The sequence below is a fragment of the Mobula birostris genome, chromosome 11 (genome assembly GCF_030028105.1).
Source record: "Mobula birostris isolate sMobBir1 chromosome 11, sMobBir1.hap1, whole genome shotgun sequence".
NCBI lineage: Eukaryota > Metazoa > Chordata > Chondrichthyes > Myliobatiformes > Myliobatidae > Mobula > Mobula birostris.
The window spans coordinates 70060584-70083814 of record NC_092380.1 but is presented as its reverse complement, the minus strand read 5'-3'; the positions used below and the strand labels follow the sequence as shown (position 1 = coordinate 70083814).

Sequence of the window (23231 nt, the reverse complement as noted above, 5' to 3'; positions counted from 1 at the left end):
TCTGGATAAAATAAACAAATGTGTGGGACAAGTTCAAACCATAATTCTGGGTATGAAGACTTCTCTGCAATGTCTGGCCCTTTTATATTATACAAAGAATATCACACAGTGATAAAAATAAGTATGCATCAATGAGGTGAACTGAATTTTGTCATGTGACAATACGTTAGATGTTTCAGCTATCTAACCCAAGTTGAATCTCAATATTGAATTGTCCAACTCTAGTTAGCACACACAAAATGGTGGAGGAACTCAGCTGGACTATTGGATGTACAATATAAAAGGGCCAGATGTAGAAGGCCAATATACCTCCACATCCAATAGGCCAGGCAGCATCTATGGAAAAGAGAAAGCAGTCAATGTTTCAGGACATCAGAACTGGTAAAAAAATGAGAAGTCAGAGCAAGAAGGTGGGGGGAGGGGAGGAGAGGAAGAAGTACAAGGTGATAGGTGAAACTGGGAAGGGGGGGTAAAGAGTTGGGAAGTTGATTGATAAAAAAAAAATAAAAGGCTGGAGAAGGGGGAATCTGATAGATACTGGAAGACCATGGAAGAAAGGCAAAGGGGAGGAGCACAGAGGGAGATGATGGACAGGTAAAGAGGTGAAAGAGGGAAATGGGATTGGGGAATGGTGAAGGGGGACAATTAACGTAAGTTAGAGAACTCAATGTTCATGCCATCAGGTTGGAGGCTACCCAGACAGAATATAAGATTTTGCTCCTCCAGCCTGAGTGTGATCTCATTCTGGCAGTAGAGGAGGCCATGGTCTGACATGTAGGTATGGGAATGGGAAGTAGAATTGAAATGGCTGGCCACCAACTTTTGTTAACTTGTTTTTTCTTTCTGTTTTTATCTGGACTTGCCATTTGTAATTTCAATACTGCTTCATCCTCTCACCCACTCCTTTCCTTTCTTTCATTTTCTTTTCTGGCCTGCTCAGCATGAAAGCCAGATGAATCAACAGGACCAAGACTGCAAAATGTTAGCAATGTGTTACACAAATATTCATTCAATAGTAATAACATTACACCCCGTTTGTTCCACCCATTGTCCTTCCTCATCTCCTCTGCTGTTTAAACTAACGTCAACTTTGTTTACTTCTTCGTTCTGATGAAGGGTTGTCCAGCTGCAGCGTTAACCATTTTCTCTTTCCGCACATGCTGCTTGACAACTGAGTTCTTCCTGCAGTTCCATTCTTTTCTCAGATTCCAACATTTGCATCTTTATTTGCTTTCCAAATATTTCTTTGGTAAGTGGGATCCGTTTCTTGATTACTAGCTAATTAAGTAAGTACAATTTAGTAAGTCTGAAACACATAGAAAAGCTGTTTTGAAGTGTTTTTATATATTGTCAGTTGATTAGTTTTAAATTTAGTCAGCTCTTTTGGGAACTTCAGATTAACAGCCCAAAAGTGTACCTAAATCAGAATATAATAGTGTTTTTCCTTCCCTGGAATTCTGGTAATTCTATTCTTCAATAAAATTTCATCTGATTACAATAGTATTTGTATGGGAGAAGGCAGGGTTGCTTAAATAATATAGAGCAAAAGCAGTAAGTAAACAGTGTCTGCTTTTTCTTCAAATAGGAATTCCAAAGCTTTCTGATGTCATTCTCGAGCCAGAAAATCCATTATATGGCCAGCCTCTTGTTCTTAAATGTAATGTAACCAGTTTTTCTCACAATGAAATTTCCACCCAATGGCTAATGGATGAGGAACCCTTCTTAAAAGGAGTAAAAAATTCAAGCCCCGTAATGGAAAAGGATGGATCTTATCATTTGTCCTCCTGTCTGGAGTTTATACCAACAGCATTGCATTATAATAAGAAATTTGCCATTGTGGTGAAAAATGGACTTTCATCTGATGGTATTAAAAAGCAGTTTCGTTTACCGCTTCCAGGTAAGTTAAACTGGTGCAAAACCCTATACGTTTATTAATTTTGTTAGCAAGAACTGAATTTATCAGAGTAAAAAAACCAACTGCTAATTGTTTTTGAATAACATAATTTGTTTTCATATACTTGTTTCCAGCATGGGCCCAGGTGAGTTTATAAACCTTTACTTGAGTAAAGGTATTAATAGCAGAAAAGATGGGCTTTGAATTGAAGTACAATTGAGTCCAGTTAATTGGGACACATCAGACCAGTACAATTTGGTCCAGTTAAGTGGCTGCCCAATTAGCCTAAGTTTCATGGAAATAGTAAGAGACAAACTACCATTTAACTGAATAACAAATTATGTATTTAAATGAAATACAAAACAAATTAGAACACTTTCAATACCACTACAGTACTATAAAACTGTATTAGTTCCTAGTAGTTCATCCAGTGTACATTGCTGCTTCTTTTGATTGATTATAAATGAACAAAATCAGTGCAGACAATGGGCTGCCTTCATACAATGCTATTGATGACTGCAATCACCAAATCTTCATTATCGTTATACGATTGTCAATACCTTCAAACTCTTTTTCATTCTTAACTTGGTTAAGTGGTGTAATCATTTCATTTTCACTCCTGGCTGTTCCTAGTATCTCCAAGCCTGAATACTTGAAACCACAGCAAGCAAAACGGTTCTGAATCGTCTTACTGCTTGTTTCTCACCAATGATCAGTGACAAAAATCAGTGCTCTATAAACACAAGCACATTCAACTGATGCTCCTTAAAAACAGCTCACTCCAAGCACAGTGTAACTTCTAATGGTCACACAAGTGCATGCATTTGACGCCAGTTAGAAACTTCGACAACATTCTCCTGCCCCAAATAAGTGGCGTAGTGCCCCCGAATGAAGGAAGAAGTTCCTGGCTCTTTTCTTGATGAGTTTTGTTCTCCGAGAGTGTCCAAAATAGTGGGAAAATTTGCAAATGTTGCACGGGGGGGGCATGGTTTAAACTAGAGTTGCGGGGGCCACGGAACAGTTCGTGGAGTGGTTATGGAGAAAAATGTAAATCGTATCTAACCATATTACAATTACAGCATGGAAACAGACCATCTGGGCCCTTCTAGTCTGTGGCAAAAGCTTACTCTCATATAGTCCCACCGACCTGCACTCAGCCCATAACCCTCCATTCCTTTCCAATTTTACCTTAAATGACAATATCGAGCCTGCCTCTACCACTTCTACTGGAAGATCGTTCCACACAGCTACCACTCTCTGAGTAAAGAAGTTTCCCCTCACGTTACCCCTAAACTTTTGCCCCCTCTCAACTCATGTCCTCTTGTTTGAATCTCCCCTACTCTCAATGGAAAAAGCCTATCCACGTCAACTCTATCTAACCCCCTCAACCTTCTACGCTCCAAAGAATAAAGACCCAACTTGTTCAACCTTTCTCTGTAATTTAGGTGCTGAAACCCAGGTAACATTATAGTAAATCTTCTCTATACTCTTTCTATTTTGTTGACTTCTTTTCTATAATTCGGTGACCAGAACTATAGACAGTACTCCAAATTTGGCCTTACCAATGCCTTGTACAATTTTAACATTACATCCCAACTCCTATACTCAATGCTCTGATTTATAAAGGCCAACATACCAAAGGCTTTCTTCACCACCCTATCCACATGAGATTCCATCTTCAGGGAACTATGCACCATTATTACTAGCTCACTCTGTTCTAAAGCATTCTTCAATGCCCTATCATTTACCATGTATGTCCCATTTTGATTAGTCCTACCAAAATGTAGCACCTCACACTCATCAGTATTAAACTCCATTTGCCATCTTTCAGCCCACTATTCTAACTGGCCTAAATTTCTCTGCAAGCTTTGAAAGCCTACTTCATTATCCACAATGCCACCTATCTTGGTATCATCTGCATTCTTACTAATTCAATTTACCACCCCATCAGTCATCGGCCTCCAACCTGACAAGCAGTTATCTACCACTACTCTCTGGCCTCTCCCATCCAGCCAATGTTGAATCCATTTTACTACTTCAATATTAATACCTAACATTTGAATCTTCCTAACTAACCTTCCATGTGGAACCTTGTCAAAGGCCTTACTGAAGTCCATATAGACAACATCCACCGCGTTACCCTTGTTAACTTTCCTAGTAACCTCTTCAAAAAATTCAATTTGTCAAACATGACCTTCCACGCACAAATTCATGTTGACTGTTCCTAATCAGACCCTGACTATCCAGATAATTATATATACCATCTCTAAGAATACCTTCCATTAATTTACCCACCACTGTCGTCAAACTTACAGGCGGATAATTGCTAGATTTACTCTTTGAACCCTTTTTAAACAATGGAACAACATGAGCAATACGCCAATCCTCCAGCACCATTCCCGTTTCTAATGACATCTGAAATATTTCAGTCAGAGCCCCTGCTATTTCGACACTAACTTCCCTCAAGGTCCTGGGGAATATCCTGTCAGGACCCGGAGACTTACAACTTTTATATTCCTTAAACGCGCCAATACTTCCTCTTCTTTAATCATCATAGTTTCCAAAACATCCCTACCTGTTTCCTTTACCTTACACAATTCAATATCCTTCTCCTTAGTGAATACCGAAGAAAAGAAATTGTTCAAAATCTCCCCCATCTCTTTTGGTTCCACACATAGCTGTCCATTCTGATTCTCTAAGGGACCAATTTTATCCCTCACTATCCTTTTGCTATTAATATAACTGTAGAAATCTTTTGGATTTATTTTCACCTTACTTGCTAAAGCAACCTTGTCTCTTCTTTTAGCTTTTTGAATTTCTTTCTTAAGATACTTTTTACATTCTTTATATTCCTCGAGCACCTCATTTACTCCATGCTGCCTATATTTATTGTAGATATCTCTCTTTTTCCGAACCAAGTTTCCAATATCCCTTGAAAACCATGGCTCTCTCAAACTTTTAACCTTTCCTTCCAACCTAACAGGAACATAAAGATTCTGTACTGTCAAAATTTCACCTCTAAATGACCTCCATTTCTCTATTACATCCTTCCCATAAAACAAATTATCCCAATCTAATTCTTCTAAATCCTTTCACATCTCCTTAAAGTTAGCCTTTCTCCAATCAAAAATCTCAACCCTGGGTCCAGACCTATCCTTCTCCATAATTATATTGAAACTAATGGCATTGTGATCACTGGACCCGAAGTGCTCCCCAACACAGACCTCCGTAACCTGAACTATCTCATTCCCTAACAGACTCCAAACTCCAAACCATCCAGCCCTTTTACAGTATGGGCTCCCAGTCTATGTGTGGAAAATTAAAATCTCCCACAATGACACCCTTGTGCTTACTACAGATATCTGCTATCTCCTTACAAATTTGCTCCTCCAATTCTCACTCCCCATTAGGTGGTCTATAATACACCCCTATGTGTTACTACACCTTTCCCATTCCTCAATTCCACCCAAATAGCCTCCCTAGACAAGCCCTCTAATCTATCCTGCCAGAGCACTGCTGTAATATTCTCTCTGACAAGCAATGCAACACCTCCCCCTCTCGTCCCTCTGATTCTATCACACCTGAAGCAATGAAATCCAGGAATATTTAGTTGCCAGTCACACCCTCCTGCAGCCATGTTTCACTAATAACTACAACATCATACTTCCAGGTATCAATCCATGCTCCAAGCTCATTCACCTTTTTTACAATGCTCCTAGCATTAAAATAAACAGTTTCCAAATCCTACATACAAAATTGGGAATCAGTAGTTTGAACATGGTTGCACTAATGTTCTGATCTGCGTATATTTCAATGCAAGGAGTATTGTAGAAAAGCGGATGAATTTAGAGCATGGATCAGCACATGGAATTATGACATTGTAGCTATTAGTGAGACTTTGTTGCAGGAGGGGCAGGACTGGCAGGTCAATGTTCTGGAGTTAAGTTGTTTCAGATGTGATAGAGCAGGAGGGATTAGAGGAGGGAGGAGTGTCAGACAGGAGATCTTGGTCACTAAGGCTTTATGCATAGAACAGAAGACTAAGAAAGGCATGAGCACATTAATGGGATTATATTATGGACCACCCAACACTCCACAGGATTTAAGAAGAGCAAATTTGTAGAGAGATTGCTGACTCTTTCAGGAAACATGAGGTTGTAATAGGTGATTTTAACCTTCCACATATTGACTGGGACTTCCATAAAGGCTTGATGGGATAGAATTTGTCAAATGTGTTCAGGAAAGTTTCCTTAATTAGTACATAGAAGTCCCAATGAGTGTGTGCGCAATATTTGATTTGCTATTAGGGAATGAGACAGGGCAGGTGACAGAAGTTTGTGTACGAGAACACTTTGCATCCAGTGACCACAAGCCATTGCTTTCAAAGTAAATATGCAAAAAGATAGATCTGGTCCATAGGTTGAGATTCTAATTTGGAGAAAGGTCTATTCTGATGGTATCAGAGAGGATCTGGCAAGTGTGAATTGGGACAGTTTGTATGCTCCTGTCAGAATAAAAGGCAAGGATAACAGGTTTAGTAACCTTAAGTTTTCGAAAGATAATCAGGTGCTAGTTAAGACAAAAATGGAAGAGCATAGCAGGTATGTTATAGACAGGCAGGAACAAATGAGGTTCTTGAGGAGTAGAAGAAATGCAAGACAACACTTAAGAAGAAAATCAGGAGGGCTAAAAGAAGGCATGAGGTTTCTCTAGCAGACAAGGTGAAGGAGAATCCTAAGGTCTTCTCAGATATATTAAAACCAAAAGGATAGCAAAGGACCAACATTGCTCCTCTGGAGGATGAAAGTGGTAATCTATAAGTGAAACCAAAAGAGATGGGGGAGATCTTGAATGGATATTTTTTTACATTTGTATTTAACTGGAAGATGGACGCATAGTCTATGGATGTGAAGCAAGGCAGCAGTGAGGTCTTGGACCGTATACAGATTACAGAGGAAGACGTGTTTGCTATCTTGAGGTGAGTTAGGATGGATAAATCTCTAGGGCCTAACAAGGTATTTCCCTGGACCCTGTGGGAGGCTAGAGCAGAAATTGTAGGGACCCTAGGAGAGATATTTAAAACATCCTTAGGTATGGGTGAGGTTCCAGAGAATTGGAGGATAGCTAATGTTGTTCCATTGTTTACGAAAGGCTCTATGAATACGCCACAAAATCAGTAGTGGGAATGTTATTGGGAGGTGGTCTAAAGGTCCAGATATATAAGTATTTGGATAGATAGGGATTGATTAGGGATAGTTAACATGGCTTTGTGCATGGTAGGTCTTGTCTAACAAATCTTATAGAGTTTTTCAAGGAACAAGCCAGTAAAGTTGATTAAGGCAAGACAGTGGACGTTGCCCACATGGACTTTAGTGAGGCTTTTGATGAAGTGCTGCATGGGAGGTTGGTCAAGAAGCCTCAGACACTTGGCATTCATGATGAGGTAGTAAATGGTTGCTTCTCTGACTGGAAGCCTATGACTAGTAGTGTGCCACAGGGATTAGTGCTGGGTCTATTGTTGTTTGTCATCTACATCAATGATCTGTATAATAATGCAGTAAACTGGATCAGCCACTTTGCTGATGACACCATGATTAGGGGGTGTAGTGGACAGCAAGGAAGACTATCAAAGCATGTAGCAGGATCTGGACCAGCTGGCAAATGGAATTTAATGTAGACAAGTGTGAGGTGTTGCACTTTGGGAACACCAACCCGGTCTTACATGAAGAGCAGTAGGACACTGAAGAGTGTAGTAGAACAGAGGAATCTGGGAATACAGATCCATAAATTCCTGCAAATGGCATCACATTTAGATAGTCTTAAAAGAAAGCTTTTGGAGCATTGGCCTTCATTAATCAATGTATTGAGTATAGGAATTGGGATATTATGTTGAAATTGTATAAGATGTCAGTGTGAGGTCTAATTTGGAGTATTGTGTGCAGTTTTGGTCACCTACCTACAGGAAAGATGTAAATAAGATTGGGGGGAACATCGACTCAGACCATGAGAGGCCTGCATCGGGCATTTTCATGCCTTACAAGGTGCAGATTAGAAGTCTATGCGGGGCGCCACTGCTCACACAGACTAGAGCAATGTGTGATTAAGTGCCTTGCTCAAGGGCACAAATGCACCGCCACAGCTGAGGCTCGAACTAGCGACCTTGAGAAAACTAGACGAACTCCTTAACCACTTGGCCACCTGCCCAATAAGGTTGAAAGAGTGCAAAGAAAATTTACAAGGATACTGCCAACACTTGAGGACCTGAGTTATAGGAGAAGGTTAAATAGGTTAAGACTTTATTCCCTAGAATGTAGAAAATTGAGGGGAGATTTGATAGAGGTACAAAAATTATGAGTAGTATTGATAGTGCAAATACAAGCAGGCTTTTTGCAGTGAGGTTAGGTGAGACTAGAACTAGTGGTAATTGGCTAAGGGTGAAAGGTGAAATTTTTAAGGGGAACACAAGGGGAAACTTCTTCACTGAGAGGGTGGTGAGAATGTGGAATGAGCTGTCAGCACAAGTGGTGGATGCGGGTTCGATTTCAACATTTAAGAGAAATTTGGATAGGTATCTGGATGGGAGAGGTATGGAGGGTTATGGTCCAGGTGCAGGTCGATGGGACTAAGCAGATCAATGGATCAGCATGGTCTAGATGAGCCAAAGGGCCTGGTTCTATGCTGAAGTGTTCTGTGGCTGTGTGATTCTAAGTGGCTGCTCCGATTATTCGATAACTCAATAAACCAAGTACACTTTTACATCCATGTTAAAAGCTGAGCATGTGACTGAATCAGTGTCATATTTCACTTAATTTTTCAACATTTCAAATTTTGAACCTTCCAACATATGAATTAGGTGGGACATTATTGTAGCCTTGAGAACAAAGTACACCTTAGCAATTTTAGGACTTTTAAAAAATAATTATGGGACCATTTTTAAACCTATCTGATTTACTAATGGGCTTGGAGGTGGAAGAGTACTATTTTGGCAAACCTGGCTTATACACACTCCAGAACCAAAGCAATATGTTAACTCTTAGCTGCCTTTTATAGATCCTCATCTATGAGATTACTGGGTATAATAGGATCAAATATTCCATTTGAGGATTGGAGTTTGTTCAATTACCCACTTTTACTCCTCTCAGTAAATGTATGATGTCATTGGAAACAAGGGTCCAGATGTGATATTTAGAATCACTAATAAGAGTTGCTCAAGGCATTTCAATACTACATTGTAAAAGTTATGTTTCTTAACACTTGTTATTGGCTATTCATCAGAAACACAACCAGCCTAGTTTCCCATGTAAACTGTTAACATCTTTTCCGACTGCTCAGTAATTCATGCTTTTATTTGCCCATCCTGAAAGTGTATAATTTTTTATTAAACTCTAGAAAATATCTTTATCTAATAAATTTTGTTGTTTCCACTTTCTACTCCTATATTCCGTCCTGATTAAGGATTTATGTAGGCCTGCTGACATTTATTTAGCCTACAAACGGTGCCGTTTTGAATGTTTACTTGGATATATGTGATATATCATTTTCTCAGATGCTTTAATCTATAGCGGTCTTGTCTACTGTATAAGCTTTAGTATTTGAAATTTCTACATTCAACATATTTATCTTAACTTTGGAAAATTTATTTGTCAGAATTTGAACAATCAGCTCTAGTCAATGGGACTGACTATATTTCCATGTTGTGTTCCACTTTAAGGACATTTCCCCACTGTGTCTGAAATCAAGTGCAACCCAACACATCTGGAGGAAAACAAAATGGCTACTTTCACAGTTTCACTGACCAATTATGTACCACTGGAAATTGAAGTGAAGTGGTTCAAAGGAGAACAACCCTTCACAGGACCTGTGAATAATAGTCAACCTCAGATTACTGCAAGTGGTCTTTTTTCTTCAACAACCAGCATAGAATTTGCTCCAGAACGATCTGATCGGGGCTTGGAAGTCAGATGTACGATATTTCACTCAGAGACAAGCAAAAGAATAGAACAAAAGTTTCATTTAACATTTTGAGGTAAATGTGATTTTGTTCCACTTGTTGCCTCCAAGGATCAAGTCCAACTTCTAAAATAGCTCCCCAAACAACAGTACATCAGTGGCATATACAGGCCATTTGGGACAAAGATGTCTCAAGGCCCTTCATAAGTGTGTTAGCAAATTAAATTTTAACCAAAAGCCCATTATGAGATGCAAGGACAGATGACCATAAATTGAATAAAAGTGATGGTTTTAATAGACATTTTGAAAAATGGAGAAGAGTAACAGAAATGTAAAAACTGAATTCCAGACTTAGAAGCAGTTGATAGCCAATGTAGATTTTGAATATTAATAGTATTATTATTGAAAGATGACCAGGAGTTCGGAGTGGAGGAACAGAACTGAAGGTTGTAGTGCTGTATAATAGGAAGTGAATTTGGAGGATTTGATTATCAAACATGAGAATGGCTGTTTGGAAGATTGTTTGATCGCTAAGCTTGACAAGATGTTTGTAGACGTTTCGACTCCAGTCGAGAAGCCAGCATCAATGCACAGTTTAGGCTGTTGTCTTCTCAGAATGCCGGCTTATGTACTCCTCAGGGGTCCGAATGGATATTGATTAGACGTCATGATCTGGTTGGCTGGTTCAACCCTGTGAACAGTTTAGAAGATTCTGCTTGGTTAGCTTCAAGGGAGGTCCATTAGAGGTGTTTGCTTCACTGTCTAGATACCGAGATTACTAGCAATTCATTTCTCCGTAAGGGTTCATATACCGGATCTATGTCAATGTCTTTGTCGACTGCAGCTTTGAGGATGAAACTATCAACACTCAAAAGGCAACAAAATGTGACTAACAGAACAAATGTTATCTACAAAATGTTGTGTATTGACTCCAACAAGTACTATGCTGGCTAAACAGGAAGAAAACTGTTGACAAGGATACAAAAGCATCAGCTAGTGAGCAGAAGTCATGACCCACTCTAGCTAGTATCATCTCATGAAAATGAAAAAGGATACCATTCCAAGCCAGACTCTTGACTCAAGCAAGAACAAGACAAGAACGAGTATTTCTTGAAGCGTGGTTCTGTACAGAAGAATCTTATCAACAGCTGCATTCTTTAAGAAAGGAGAGAGGCAACAGAAAGGAAATTATAGACCATTAACATGACCTCAGGGACTGGGAAGATGTTGGAGTCAATTGCTCAAGATGAAGTTATGGGGTATGTGGTGACACAGCACAAGATAGGACAAAGTCAGCATGATTTTCTTGAGGGAAAATCCTGCCTGACAAACCTGTTGGAATTCTTTGAGGAGATTGCAAGTAGGATGGATAAAGGGGATACTGTGGATGTTGTATATTTGGATTTTCAGAAGGCCTTTGACAAAGTGCCACACATAAACCTGCTTACCAAATTGAGAGCCCATGGTATTACAAGAAAGTTGCTAGTATGGTTAGAGCATTGTCTGATTGGCCAGAGGCAGCAAGTGGGAAGAAAAGGATCCTTTTTTGGTTGAGTGCCAGTGACTAGTGGCAAATAAAATACAATGCTGGAAAATGCATGGTTATGCACTTTAATAGAAGAAGTAAATGTGCAGACTATTTTCTAAGTACAGAGAAAATCTAAAAATCTGAAATGCAAAGGAACTTTGGAGTCCTTGTGCAGAACACCCTAAAGATTAACTTACAGGTTAAGTCAGTGGTGAGGAAGGAAGGCAAATGCAATGTTAGCATTCATTTCGTGAGGTCTAGAATACAAGAGCAGGGATCTGATGCTTAGGCTATATAAGGCACTGGTGAGGCCTCACCCTCACTATTGTGAACAGTTTTGGAAGAAAAAGTGTGCTGGCATTGGAGAACATTCAGAGGAGGTTCACAAGGATGATTTCGGAAATGAAGGGGTTATCACATGAGGAACATTTGATAGATCTGGTCCTGTACTCGCTGGAATTTAGAAGGATGAGGGGTGATCTCATTGAAACTTTTCACATGTTGAAAGGCCTAGACAAAGTAGATGAGGAAACAATGTTTCCCATGGTGGGGGAGTCTAGGACAAGAGGGCACAGCCTCAGGATAAAGGGGTGCCCATTTAAAACAGAGATATGGAGAATTTTTTTTAGCTGCAGGGTGGTGAATTTGTTACTACAGGCAGCTGTAGAGGCCAGGTTTTTGGGTGTATTTAAGGTGGCAATTGATGGGTTCTTGATTGGCCACGGCATCAAAGGTTATGGGGAGAAGACCAGGGAGTGGGACTGAGGAGGAGAAAAGAAAGGGTCAGCAATGATTGAATGGTGGAGCCGGCTCTATGGGCCAAATAGCCTAATTCTGCTCCTATGTTTTATGGTTTAACAAAGACATCAGCATAGATCCAGTACATAAACCCTTACAGAGAAAAGAGAAACAACGACATCAACAATTAATGAATTGCCAGTAAACTGGGGATCTGGACAGTGAAGCAAACACTTCCAACGGACCTCCCTGGAAGCTAGCCAGCCAATCAGGATCTTCTGCTGCAAAACCGTTCACTGTGTTTTGAACCAGCCAACCAGATCTGGCGTCTAATCAAGATCCATTTGGGCCCCAGATGAATATATAAGGCGGCATTCTGAGGAGACAACACCCTTAACTGCACACTGATGATGGCTTCTCGATCGGAGCCACAACGTTTGCAAACAATTTGCCAAGCTCAGCAATTGACCAAACATCCAAATAGCCAACTGGAGCTACCAATATTCCACAATATTTTAAAGGAGAATGGCTCTACAATGGGCAAGTGTGGCAGTGCGGGATAGACAAGAGTAAGGGCAAGGATAGCAGAGTTTTCGAAGATATGAATGTTATAAGAGCAATCAGCTAGGAATATGTTAAAATAGTTAATGCAAGTATAATGGTAACAATGATGTGCTAAGTAGTTCAATAAAGAGCAGATTGGGGGGATTAGTTGTAGGGGAAGGCATATATAAGTCTCTCAAGACTACCTTCTTCCTCTTGTGTAAGAATGTACCCTGCTGATTCTATACCAGTGAGATTCAAGTTAAAGATAACCACTTAGTTAACACAGCACAAACTAGGTACCAAGCAATCCCTGAAAAATGCAACCTGGACACACAACAATTCTGCCCATCGTTCTGTTTTCATTAAGTTTAAACTAAAGTCAATTGTAAGCATTTCCTCAACATGAACCAAGGATTTAAATATTGGTGGGGTGTAAGATGGAAGACAAAAGTACAATTAGACTAGTAAATTGGGAGTCAGATCATAAGTCAGCTCCTGGGGAACACCCACCTATTACACCCATGCAGCACTGAAGGTTTTACCCTTCTTGTTTTGGGCAGCTAGGGCAACTTGGGATATAATAGATCATCAGTTGGTCTTTTTAATATAATTGAAGTAAAACAGATAGCAGCAACTCTTCCAAAGCTGGAGATGGGGTTGAACCCTATCAAGCTTGAATCCTAACGTCCTGAGTCCTAATGTTTTCGTCTGGCTGGCTGTTGCTGTCACTATTACCTATGGCCCCATAGTTCACACATAGTGTCCTAACTGCAAGAAAACTTACCAGATTTTGATCCTGAATGTAATGATAACAGAAAAGCTTAGAGATAAGAAAAGTAACCTTGTGTTTTGATGCATGGCAAGCAGACAAGGAAAGCTTTGGAATGTTGGGAGAAACCCAGATAACAAGTGTATGATAACCATAACTATATAACAATATAACAATTACAGCACAGAAACGGGCCATCTCGGCCCTTCTAGTCCATGCCGAACTCTTACTCTTACCCAGTCCCACCAACCTGCACTCAGCCCGTAATCCTCCATTCCTTTCCTGTCCATATAGCTATCCAATTGAACTTTAAATGACAACATCGAACCTGCCTCAACCACTTCTGCTGGAAGCTCGTTCCACACAGCTACCACCCTCTGAGTAAGGAAGTTCCCCCTCATGTTACCCCTAAACTTTTGCCCTTTAATTCCCAACTCATGTCCTCTTGTTTGAATCTCCCCCACTCTCAATGGAAAAAGCCTATCCACATCAACTGATGTGGAATTCTTAGTGTGCTTTGATGAAGGGATATTAAATGGAAAGGTTAACTCTGTTTCTTTCTCTACAGGTGCTGTCGGATCTATTGATTATTTGCAGAGAGTTTATCTAATACTATGTAAATGGAAGCAGTGAACCTTTTTAGGATGATTAAATAAGCCTTGAGTTAAAAAGTGGATATACATGATGTGGGTGTGAAACTTTTAGAACAGTCACAAAAACCCCAGTGCTAATATCTGCTGCAACACCCAGAAAATGCTGGAGGAACTCGGGCATGTAAACAGTCTACGTTTCAGGCTGAGACTCTTCATCAGGACTGCGAATGAAGAGGAGAAATGTGTATTGCTCTGAATTTCCAGTATCTACAGATTTTCTCATGTTTGTGATACTAATATCTGCTGTCCTTGCTCGGCTTGGCTAGTGGTTGTTTCTCAAGATCCTCAGCTATGTAGTTGATTCTGTTGGAAGAACTCTCTAAAACAGTATTTAACTTGATTGTTCAGCTTATTCAAAAAATGTCAGTGTTGTTGAATGTTAAAGATAGCTCTGACTTTGAACACTTAATACAGACCCCAAAATAAAGACCAGGCTACAAAGAGAAGATAAAAGTTGAAAATATCATAGAAATCTTTCCCTATTTTTGTAAAGTTGAAAAAGATTAAACTATTGGAGGGGTATAAATCAAAGGAGAGGGGTAGCTAAGAAAGCCATTGTACAGGTCTATAGTTTATTAAAAGTGGCATCACAGGTTACTAGGTCTGTAAAGAAAGCTTTTGGCACATCGGCTTTCATAAATCAAAGTACCGAGTACGGCTGATGAGATGATATGTTGAAGTTGTTGAGGGCTAATTTGGGGTACTGTGTGCAGTTTTGGTTATTTACCTACAGAAAAGTTGTAAATAAGGTTGAAATGAGTACAGAGAAAATTTACAAGGACATTGCTGGATCTGAAAGACCTGAGTTATATGGAAAGATTAAATAGGATAGGATTTATTTCTTCAGGTATGGAAGATTGAGAGATTTGATTGAGGTATACTAAATTATGAGGCATATAGATAGGGTAAATGCAAGCAGGCTTTTTTTTCTACTGATGCTGAGTAGAACAACAACTAGAGGTCATGGGTTGGGAGTGAAAGGTGAAAAGTTTAAGGGGACTATTGGGGGAACTTCTTCACTCAGAGTGTGGAATACGTTGCTAGTACAAGTGGTGCATGTGAGGTTGATTTCAACATTTAAGAGAAGTTTGGATAGGTACATGGATGGGAGGGGTATGAAAGGCTATTGTCCTGGTGCAGGTCAATGGCATTAGGCAGTTTAGATGGTTTAGCATGGAATAGATGGGCCAAAGAGCCTGCTTCTGTGCTGTACTTTTCTATGGCTCTTCATGACACTACAACAGAGACTATGTATCAGAACAGAAGAAGCTGTTTTGTAAAATTACAGGTTCCAGAGTTGAAAGAAATTGTCTAAAGAGAGATTTTTAAAATATTTCAGCAAACAGTGGGTAGGTTCAATCCACTTCTGATACTGACCTGTAAATGTTCTAGATCAGTACAGCTAATCATCTTACAACTAATGTGTTGGCTGCATACACTGGTCCTTCAGAAGCACTGCAAAAGGATGGAAATGGAACTCAAAAGAATAAAGACTGAGGCAAAAAAATACAAACAAACTGCTGGATGAGTCTAGTCAGTTGAGCAGCATCTGATGAGGGAACTGTATTGTTGATATTTATTATTGAACGCTCCATCAGGACTGAGAGAGGAAATGCCAATGTAAGAAAACGGCAAGTGATTGGTTGACTGGGGAGAAGGGAGTTGAAAGGTGACAGGCAGTTTATTACACCCTCTCAGAAATCCCATTATGGTAGTAACCACCCTGCTTGCTGGAGAAATTGTGGAAATCAAAATGAAAACTATTATCATATTTTCTGGGAAAGCCCCATTATCAAAGACTATTGGACTGGGATACATAATGCCCTACAAGACGTCTTTAAATGTGAAATACCCTTAGAGAGTAAGACCATATACTTTGGGTATATACCTCAAGAATGGTTGAAAAGAGATAAATATTTAATGAATGTACTGCTGGTGGCTGGTAAAAAGACCCTTACCAGGAAATGGTTGTCACAGGAGAGCCCAACTTTAAATGTATGGATGGAAATTACAATGGAAATTTACAAAATGGAGAAGAAACAGCATCTGTTAATCATAACTTGGAACAATTTTATTCATACTGAAAAATATGGTTTAACTACATAACACCTCATAGGACTGATTTTATTCTCACAAGTCAATGAATATGTTGTTAAAAAAATCACTCCCTACTCTGTACATAGTTTTCATCTTTTGATTGTTCTTTCTTTCCTCTCCTTTCTTATAAGTGTATACCTCAGATAAATATTATGTGGAGATTTGTGACAAATATGATTATATGATATATATGTACAGTATCTGAAATACATCTTATGGAAATGTTTGATGATGGAATTTAATTAAAAAATAAATTACAAAAAAAAAATCAAGATGACAGGCAGATTGAGCCAGCTAGAGGAAGGGGAAGGTGGAGTGGACAGACATGATTGATGGAGGCAGACAGCTAAGAGGGAGGTGGGGAGAGTGAAGGTGGATACAGTTGCTGGAGAATGATAAGTAGGAACACAAAGGCTACCAGTGCTGGAATCTGATAAGAAAGGAGGATGATCATGGGAACCATGAGGGGAGAGGTAAAAGGCAGAGGGAACCAGGATTGGAGGTGAGGCAGTGAAGGAATCATGCATTTGGGCCTGATCCAATATTCAAGAAAGGAAAGGAAGTGAATCTGGTGGATATTGTGGACAGCTACTGTAACAATGACATGGTTCCTGAAAATATATAAGAAGAAACACCTTGCATCCTTCACTCTTTTGAAATCCTGGGCCTGACCTAAAACAGCATAGTTACATTGTTGGGGTTCCTGTTATGAACCCAAAGAGGAAGGCTGGGGAAAAACCACGAACCTGAAATCTCCGAAAACTGTAATGTTCAAGCCTTAAAACTACTAAAATTCACTTGGGAAATCTAGATTTTCATTTGTTTGCAGCCAGAAATCAAGTTTGACTCTTTTAGGAGCAGTGCTCATCATTCATAATAATACCAATATAAGCCAGGCTAGTGTCCTGCTAGACATAGAATGCATGCACTATGATTAAGAGCTAAAGCAACTGACAGAAAATGCTAGAAGAACTCAGAAGGTCAGACAGCATCCAGGGAAACGAACAAACAGTCCGTTTTGGGCTAAGACAGATGCATTTGGTGCTGAAGGATGACAAATATTTTGAAAAATTTCTGGTGAATTACATGAAGAACTGAGGGTAGATGGGGTTGGATGTTGTATCCTCAGGGCAGCAACATGTAAAGCTATATACTTTTGATTATTTAACTTAAAATTAAGTATTGCATGATGTTTGTATTATTTGAAATCTTTGCTACATATTTGTATGTTTTTGATGTTTTAACTTAGTTCACATCAAGCAATCATATGGGGTGATGTCCAGCCCACAACCTATTGGTTGCAGTATTTCTCTGATGCAGTGCATTAGCTCTCTTGGCAGTATTTAGAAGAGAGTACAGAACAAAATCAAAAATCTGTCTTGTCTTCTACAGCGGCTGTAAAACCAGAGCCTTCCCTTTGTGTGTAACACAACCCATGTAAGTACTGAGAGGAAGAATGGTGCTAATTGAAAGTACTCCAGAATCTGAGTGGCTGAATCTGAGCTTTACAGATCTATGACTAATTGTTAAATCTGTCATTGAGAGAACTTATTGTAAATACTAATATTTCTTTTTTGATGAACTGTGAATGGTTACCCCTTTTGGATTCTACATGAGTCTTTAATCAGATGGTAGGACTAAATATAACAGGACTAGAACAGGGGTGGCCAACTGTTTACATTCGATGCATCAATTTTTCCACACGAGTACAGATGCGCCATACAACTCTTGTACCCCTATTCAATTCTTGTAAAAATGTTAATATAGACATATTTAGCATTTTTATATGACATATTGATTGAATATAAAGACAAGATAAACATTACTTATCTTAATGAGATTTTTGAGTTTGTTTTGATTTTGCCAAGATTTTAATGTTTGGAGTTAAATTAGTTACTGAGAGCAGCAGAGAATTCTTCAAGTTTGAATCAGTCAATCGCAATCTCGTTTTGTTTTTAATCAATTTCATGGCTGAAAATGCTTGTTCACATCTACATCATTCTGAAACAGCAGATATAACTCTGGGCAAACTTTGTTCTGGAAAATGTTCACAGGGTAATGATCGCCTGAAATTAATCATGTCAGAAGCATTTGGGACTAAGGGAAGCTCATCAAATTTCATGTTCAATAATGAATTTGTTTTCAAGAAAATAAGTTCCATTTGTATGTTACTAGGCATCTTCATGATTTTTTGTTCACTAAGTGAAAATAGGTTTATAAATGCAAGTATGCAGTCTTCTTTAGCAAAATAACGAAAATGACTTGCAATAAACTTATTTTTTTCAATATATTTTGTAAAATCGCCATTATCTTCAGCACATTCACTCTGCTCTTTTAAGTGCGGAAACTAGCTCAAATCCTCATTTTCTTACCGAACAGTGAACAGTTTTAAGTTTATCTTGAATGCATTGATATCATTTACTAAGCTAGGAAACAATTTGTTCTTGCCCTGGAGTTTCAAATTTAGATCACTGAGATGGCTGGTAACATCAACTAAAAAGCTAAATCAAATAGCCAATTGTTAACACATAAAAGGGCGCTTTCCTCAGACAGAAATATGTCCAGGACCAGCTCAGTGGCCCAGGGTGAGAGGAGCTGCAACGTTTGATGGCCACAGGCAGGAATGACTTCCCATGTTGCTCAGTGCTGCATCCTGATGGAATGAGTCTCTGGCTGAATGTACTCCTGTGCCCAATGGTATAAATGATGTTACACGCCGACGTTGGGTTAGCAGAGGGAGGGATGTACACAACAACCACAATTGCATGTGAGATTTCCCTTGGCAAATAATATGGCCGCAGTGCAACAGCAAAAAGTTCAATATCCGGGCTACAAACACGTTCCTTGATCGTAATATGATGAGGATTGCACCATCTGTTATTAACCAGCACAGCAAGCCCCCCTCCTTTAAGCTTACCGCTCTCCGGTGCACTTCCGGTCGGCCCAAACGGTCTGGAAGCCCTTTATGGAAACGTTTTGGTTGAGTATGTTGACCACCAACTGTCCATCAAGCAGCTCCTCCCTTCTCTCTCTGTAAGAACTTGGTAGCTGCTAGTGCCCTTGCAAAATTGTAAACAAACTTCTCTCCCTCTCCCTCTCCCTCTCCCTCTCACACAGTCAGGCATAGATACAAAGTCAATTTGCAGGTTTTCAAAAGGCATTTCCGGTTGTGGCAGGTGATCAAATCTAGCGGGCGACTTTCCTCTATTGTTTTGCTGGCAAACTAAACAACTTCGTCCTACCTTCTCGATGGTTACTGTTATTCCTGGGGCGTACCATTGTTGAGTGATGGCGTGCTGCATCCCTCCTTTGCCCATGTGAGCCTGGCCATGTGCCAGGTGAGCCAGGGGCAAAAATAAACTATGCAGGCACACTTCTCGGCCGTCTCGGTGACGCCATAGCCTGTATTCTGGTAACATGCAGATTTTCTCCACGCACATTTGTCTTGCTGTGAGGCAAGATTTTGGGCTTCCTGCAGCTGCTGAACATCAATACACACAGGGAGCTTCTTCCCTCCCGATTCAATCCGAGGGGTCTGTAGCACAGGTTGTTGCTGAACGCCCACCTGTTTTGCTACAATGTCTGCAAACCGAATTCCATTGGAGACCTCATACTCGGTTGAGGTGTGTGCCTCGCACTTAAAATATACTGCATAATACTAAAACCCTCATGTTCTGTCTGTGACCTCCAGTTAGCGCAAACAGTGCATTACAGCGGCACTTTTTTTGGCTAAATCGAATGAAAATGTGCTAACTTACAAAATGCAGGCAAAGTTCAGGGTTATATATTCGCATAAAATCGCTCATTCCCCAAAAATCAACAGGCTAGCTTTCACACGACACCTAATTGGCCATCACCGAAATCAGGACGCGACAGCCCGACGCATGCACACGGCCAGCCTCAGCAGCAACACCTACTGGAGCAAAAGGGCAGGGCAGCTCTATTTCGAGGGGTCACATTCTGCTAATCCCCATCAGCATGTGCAGGATTGGGACAGATCTAATTGCCACCCATCAATATGAGATAATTAAATCTTATTGTAATGATGTACTTCGAGACACTCATAAAACCCTTTGCTGCAGTCAAAGAACAGTGGTGACTATATCACATCCATTTAGGAGAGCGCCAACCAAATCATCAAGAATTATCAGCATCCTTTGGTATTACTGCTTCATATCTTCTATCCAGCATTAGGGTAAAAAAATGGTCAGCCTAATTATGCCACGTGGAAAGGGAAGGGTGACATTATGGTCAAGAGATGACCCCAAACGTCATCGGGAAGAGAGAACAAGAATCGGATGAGGCCAGGGATGCACGACTCCAGGATCAAAGAGTCAGGACAAAAAAAGATGAGAGAAGAAGAGACAGAGGAGGAGAGACATGCACGTCTCCAGGATCAGAGAGAATACTGAAAGTGGCCAGTGAGTGAGTGGGCCAGTGAAGGAGTAGTGATTTGAGGCTTTGACTCGAGAGGATTCGACGAAAAGAGGCGGCGGACGAGCTTGCTCCCAATTAGTCTTTACAATGCCTCCTGAGACGGTGATGTGCCTCTCATGTGGGATGTGGCAGTCTTGGGGGAATTCCCCTCTCCACAGAGTCACATCTGCCAGAAGTGCATGCGGCTGGGTGATCGGGAAGACTGTGTAAGGAATATGGAGCAGCAACTGGATGACCTTCGGCTCGTGAGGGAGAATGAGGCAGTCATAAATGAGAGCTACAGGGAGGTAGTCACACCTAGGCTGCCAGAAGCAGGTGATTGGGTGACAGTCAGAGGGGGGAAAGTGAAGGTGATGTGACGAAAAACCAAGTTATGAGAAGATTGATACTGATGAGAGAGATAAGGGAGACAATGGAGAAGCATTCAAAATGTTAATGAGAGAGGAGAGAGAGATAACGGAAGAGAAACACAATTAAGAGTATTGACAGACCGGTTGCTTTGAACCTGAACTGTTTGAAGTTTGATGGACAGGCGATACCCCAGCAGGGGGATAAAAAGAACAGGTTTGCTAAGGCACGACACACACCACGAGATCACGAGATAACAAGACCCTGGAACAGCGGTGTGCCCCCACAAGTTGGTGGGAGTTTGAAGATCTGGTCGCGGGAACCGACCATAGACGCACAGGGTGAAAAGGTACAATTGGAGGGAACCTGGTGTGTGTGTCCGCCCTTGCCTGGGTGCCGGGTTCACCGCGGAAGAACGGTCGTATCCAGAACGGAGGGGTCACAGTCGGTGACCACAGAAGTCATAAAAGGGTTCACCCGAAAGCTAACTGAGAACAACATCAAGGCCTGTCTGAATCAGATTTGCATATCATCCTCTCTCTCTCTCTCTCCCCAACGGCACAACAGCGATTACTGCGAACTGTACTAAGCTGAACTGAACTCTCCGTCACTTGAGACTGATCATTTTACCCCTAGACTGCGATAGAGCTTGTTTGATTCCTACTACCCTAGTTCTGTGTACATGTGTGTTTTATCATTGCTAACCTGTTGCATTTATATCCTTACGATTAGAGTACTGTGTTACTTATTTCTTTAATAAAACTTTCTTAGTTCCAGTAATCCAGACTCCAACTAAGTGGTCCATTTCTGCTGGTTTGGCAACCCATTTACGGGGTACGTAACAGTGAGTACACAGGTAGTGCAGTGCACCCCTGTAGCCATTCCCCTGAATAATAAGTTTATCGTCCTGGATGACCGACTAGGTGTGAGCCACGGTGGCAGGGCCTCCGGCACTGAGTCTGACCCTGTGGTGCAGAAGGGTGGGATGGAGAAGAGGAGAGCTGTCGTCATTGGAGACTCTATAGTCAGGGGAGCAGACAGGAGATTTTGTGGATGTGAGAAGGACACCCGCATGGTTTGTTGCCTCCCAGGTGCCAGGGTCCGGGATGTCTCTGACTGGGTGCACGACATCCTGGTACGAGAGGGAAAGCAACTAGAAGTCGTGATACAAGTTGGCACCAACGATATAAGCAGGAAGAGGGATGAGGTCCTGAAGTGTGAGTTTCGGGAACTAGGCAGAAGGCTGAAGAACAGGACCTCAAGGGTGGCGTTCTCAGGATTGCTGCCAGTGCTACGTGATAGTGATGGTAAGAATTGGAGGAGATAGCAGTTGAATGTGTGGCTGAAGAGTTGGTGCAGGAGGCAGGGTTTTAGATTTTTGGATCATTGGAATCTCTTCTGAGGAAGGTGGGACCTGTACAGATTGGATGGGTTGCACCTGAACTCGAGGGGGAGGAATATCCTTGCAGGTAGGTTTGCTAGCATGGTTCAGGAGGTTTTAAACAAATTTGCAAGGGGGATGGGATCCGGAGCGATAGAGCAGTGAAAGAAGTGTATGGAGTAAAGCTAGATCTAACATATAGAGAGCTTTGAGGAAAGAGAAGCAGAATAAATGGTGTAAAGGTAGGAAGGTAGAAGGGCTAAAGTGCATGTATTTCAATGCAAGAAGCTTCAGGAACAAAGGTGATGAACTGAGAGCTTGGATACATACATGGAATTATGATGTAGTGGGCATTACAGAGACTTGGCTGGCACCAGGGCAGGAATGGATTCTCAATATTCCTGGATTTCAGTGCTTTAAAAGGGATGTGGGGGGAAGGGAGGAGGGGTGGCATTACTGGTCAGAGATACTATTATAAGCTTTTCTTTTCTTCTTGACTAGATTTATTATAGCCTTCGTACCCTACATGGTTCCTGTAACCTATTATAATTTCCCTGTCTCATTGGAATGTACCTATGCAAAACTCCACACAAATATCCCCTGAACATTTGCCACATTTCTTCTGTACTTTTCCCTGAGAACATCTGTTCCCAATTTAAGCTTCCAATCTCCTGTCTGATAGCCTCATAATTCTCCTTACTCCAATTAAACGCTTTTCTAACTTGTCTGTTCCTATCTCTCTCCAATGCTATTGTAAAGAGATAGAATTATGATCACTATCTCCAAAATGCTCTCTCACAAAGATCTGACACCTGACCAGGTTCATTTCCCCATACCAAATCAAGTAGTCTCTCCTCTTGTAGGCTTATCTACATATTGTGTCAAGAAAC

General features: G+C 40.7%; 1 protein-coding gene across 2 annotated transcripts in view; it reads left to right on the top strand.

Moving 5' to 3' along the window:
* Positions 1-18463, top strand: part of LOC140205170 (uncharacterized) — a 56371-nt gene extending 37908 nt beyond the window's left edge. For both annotated transcript variants that reach the window (XM_072272464.1, XM_072272465.1), the window contains exons 9-11: positions 1586-1897; positions 9606-9920; positions 13994-18463. In XM_072272464.1, the coding sequence (XP_072128565.1) occupies positions 1586-1897; positions 9606-9919 (626 nt within the window). In that variant the 3' untranslated portion in view covers position 9920; positions 13994-18463. The remainder of the gene's footprint in view (positions 1-1585; positions 1898-9605; positions 9921-13993) is intronic.
* The last annotated feature ends 4768 nt before the right edge of the window (positions 18464-23231 follow it).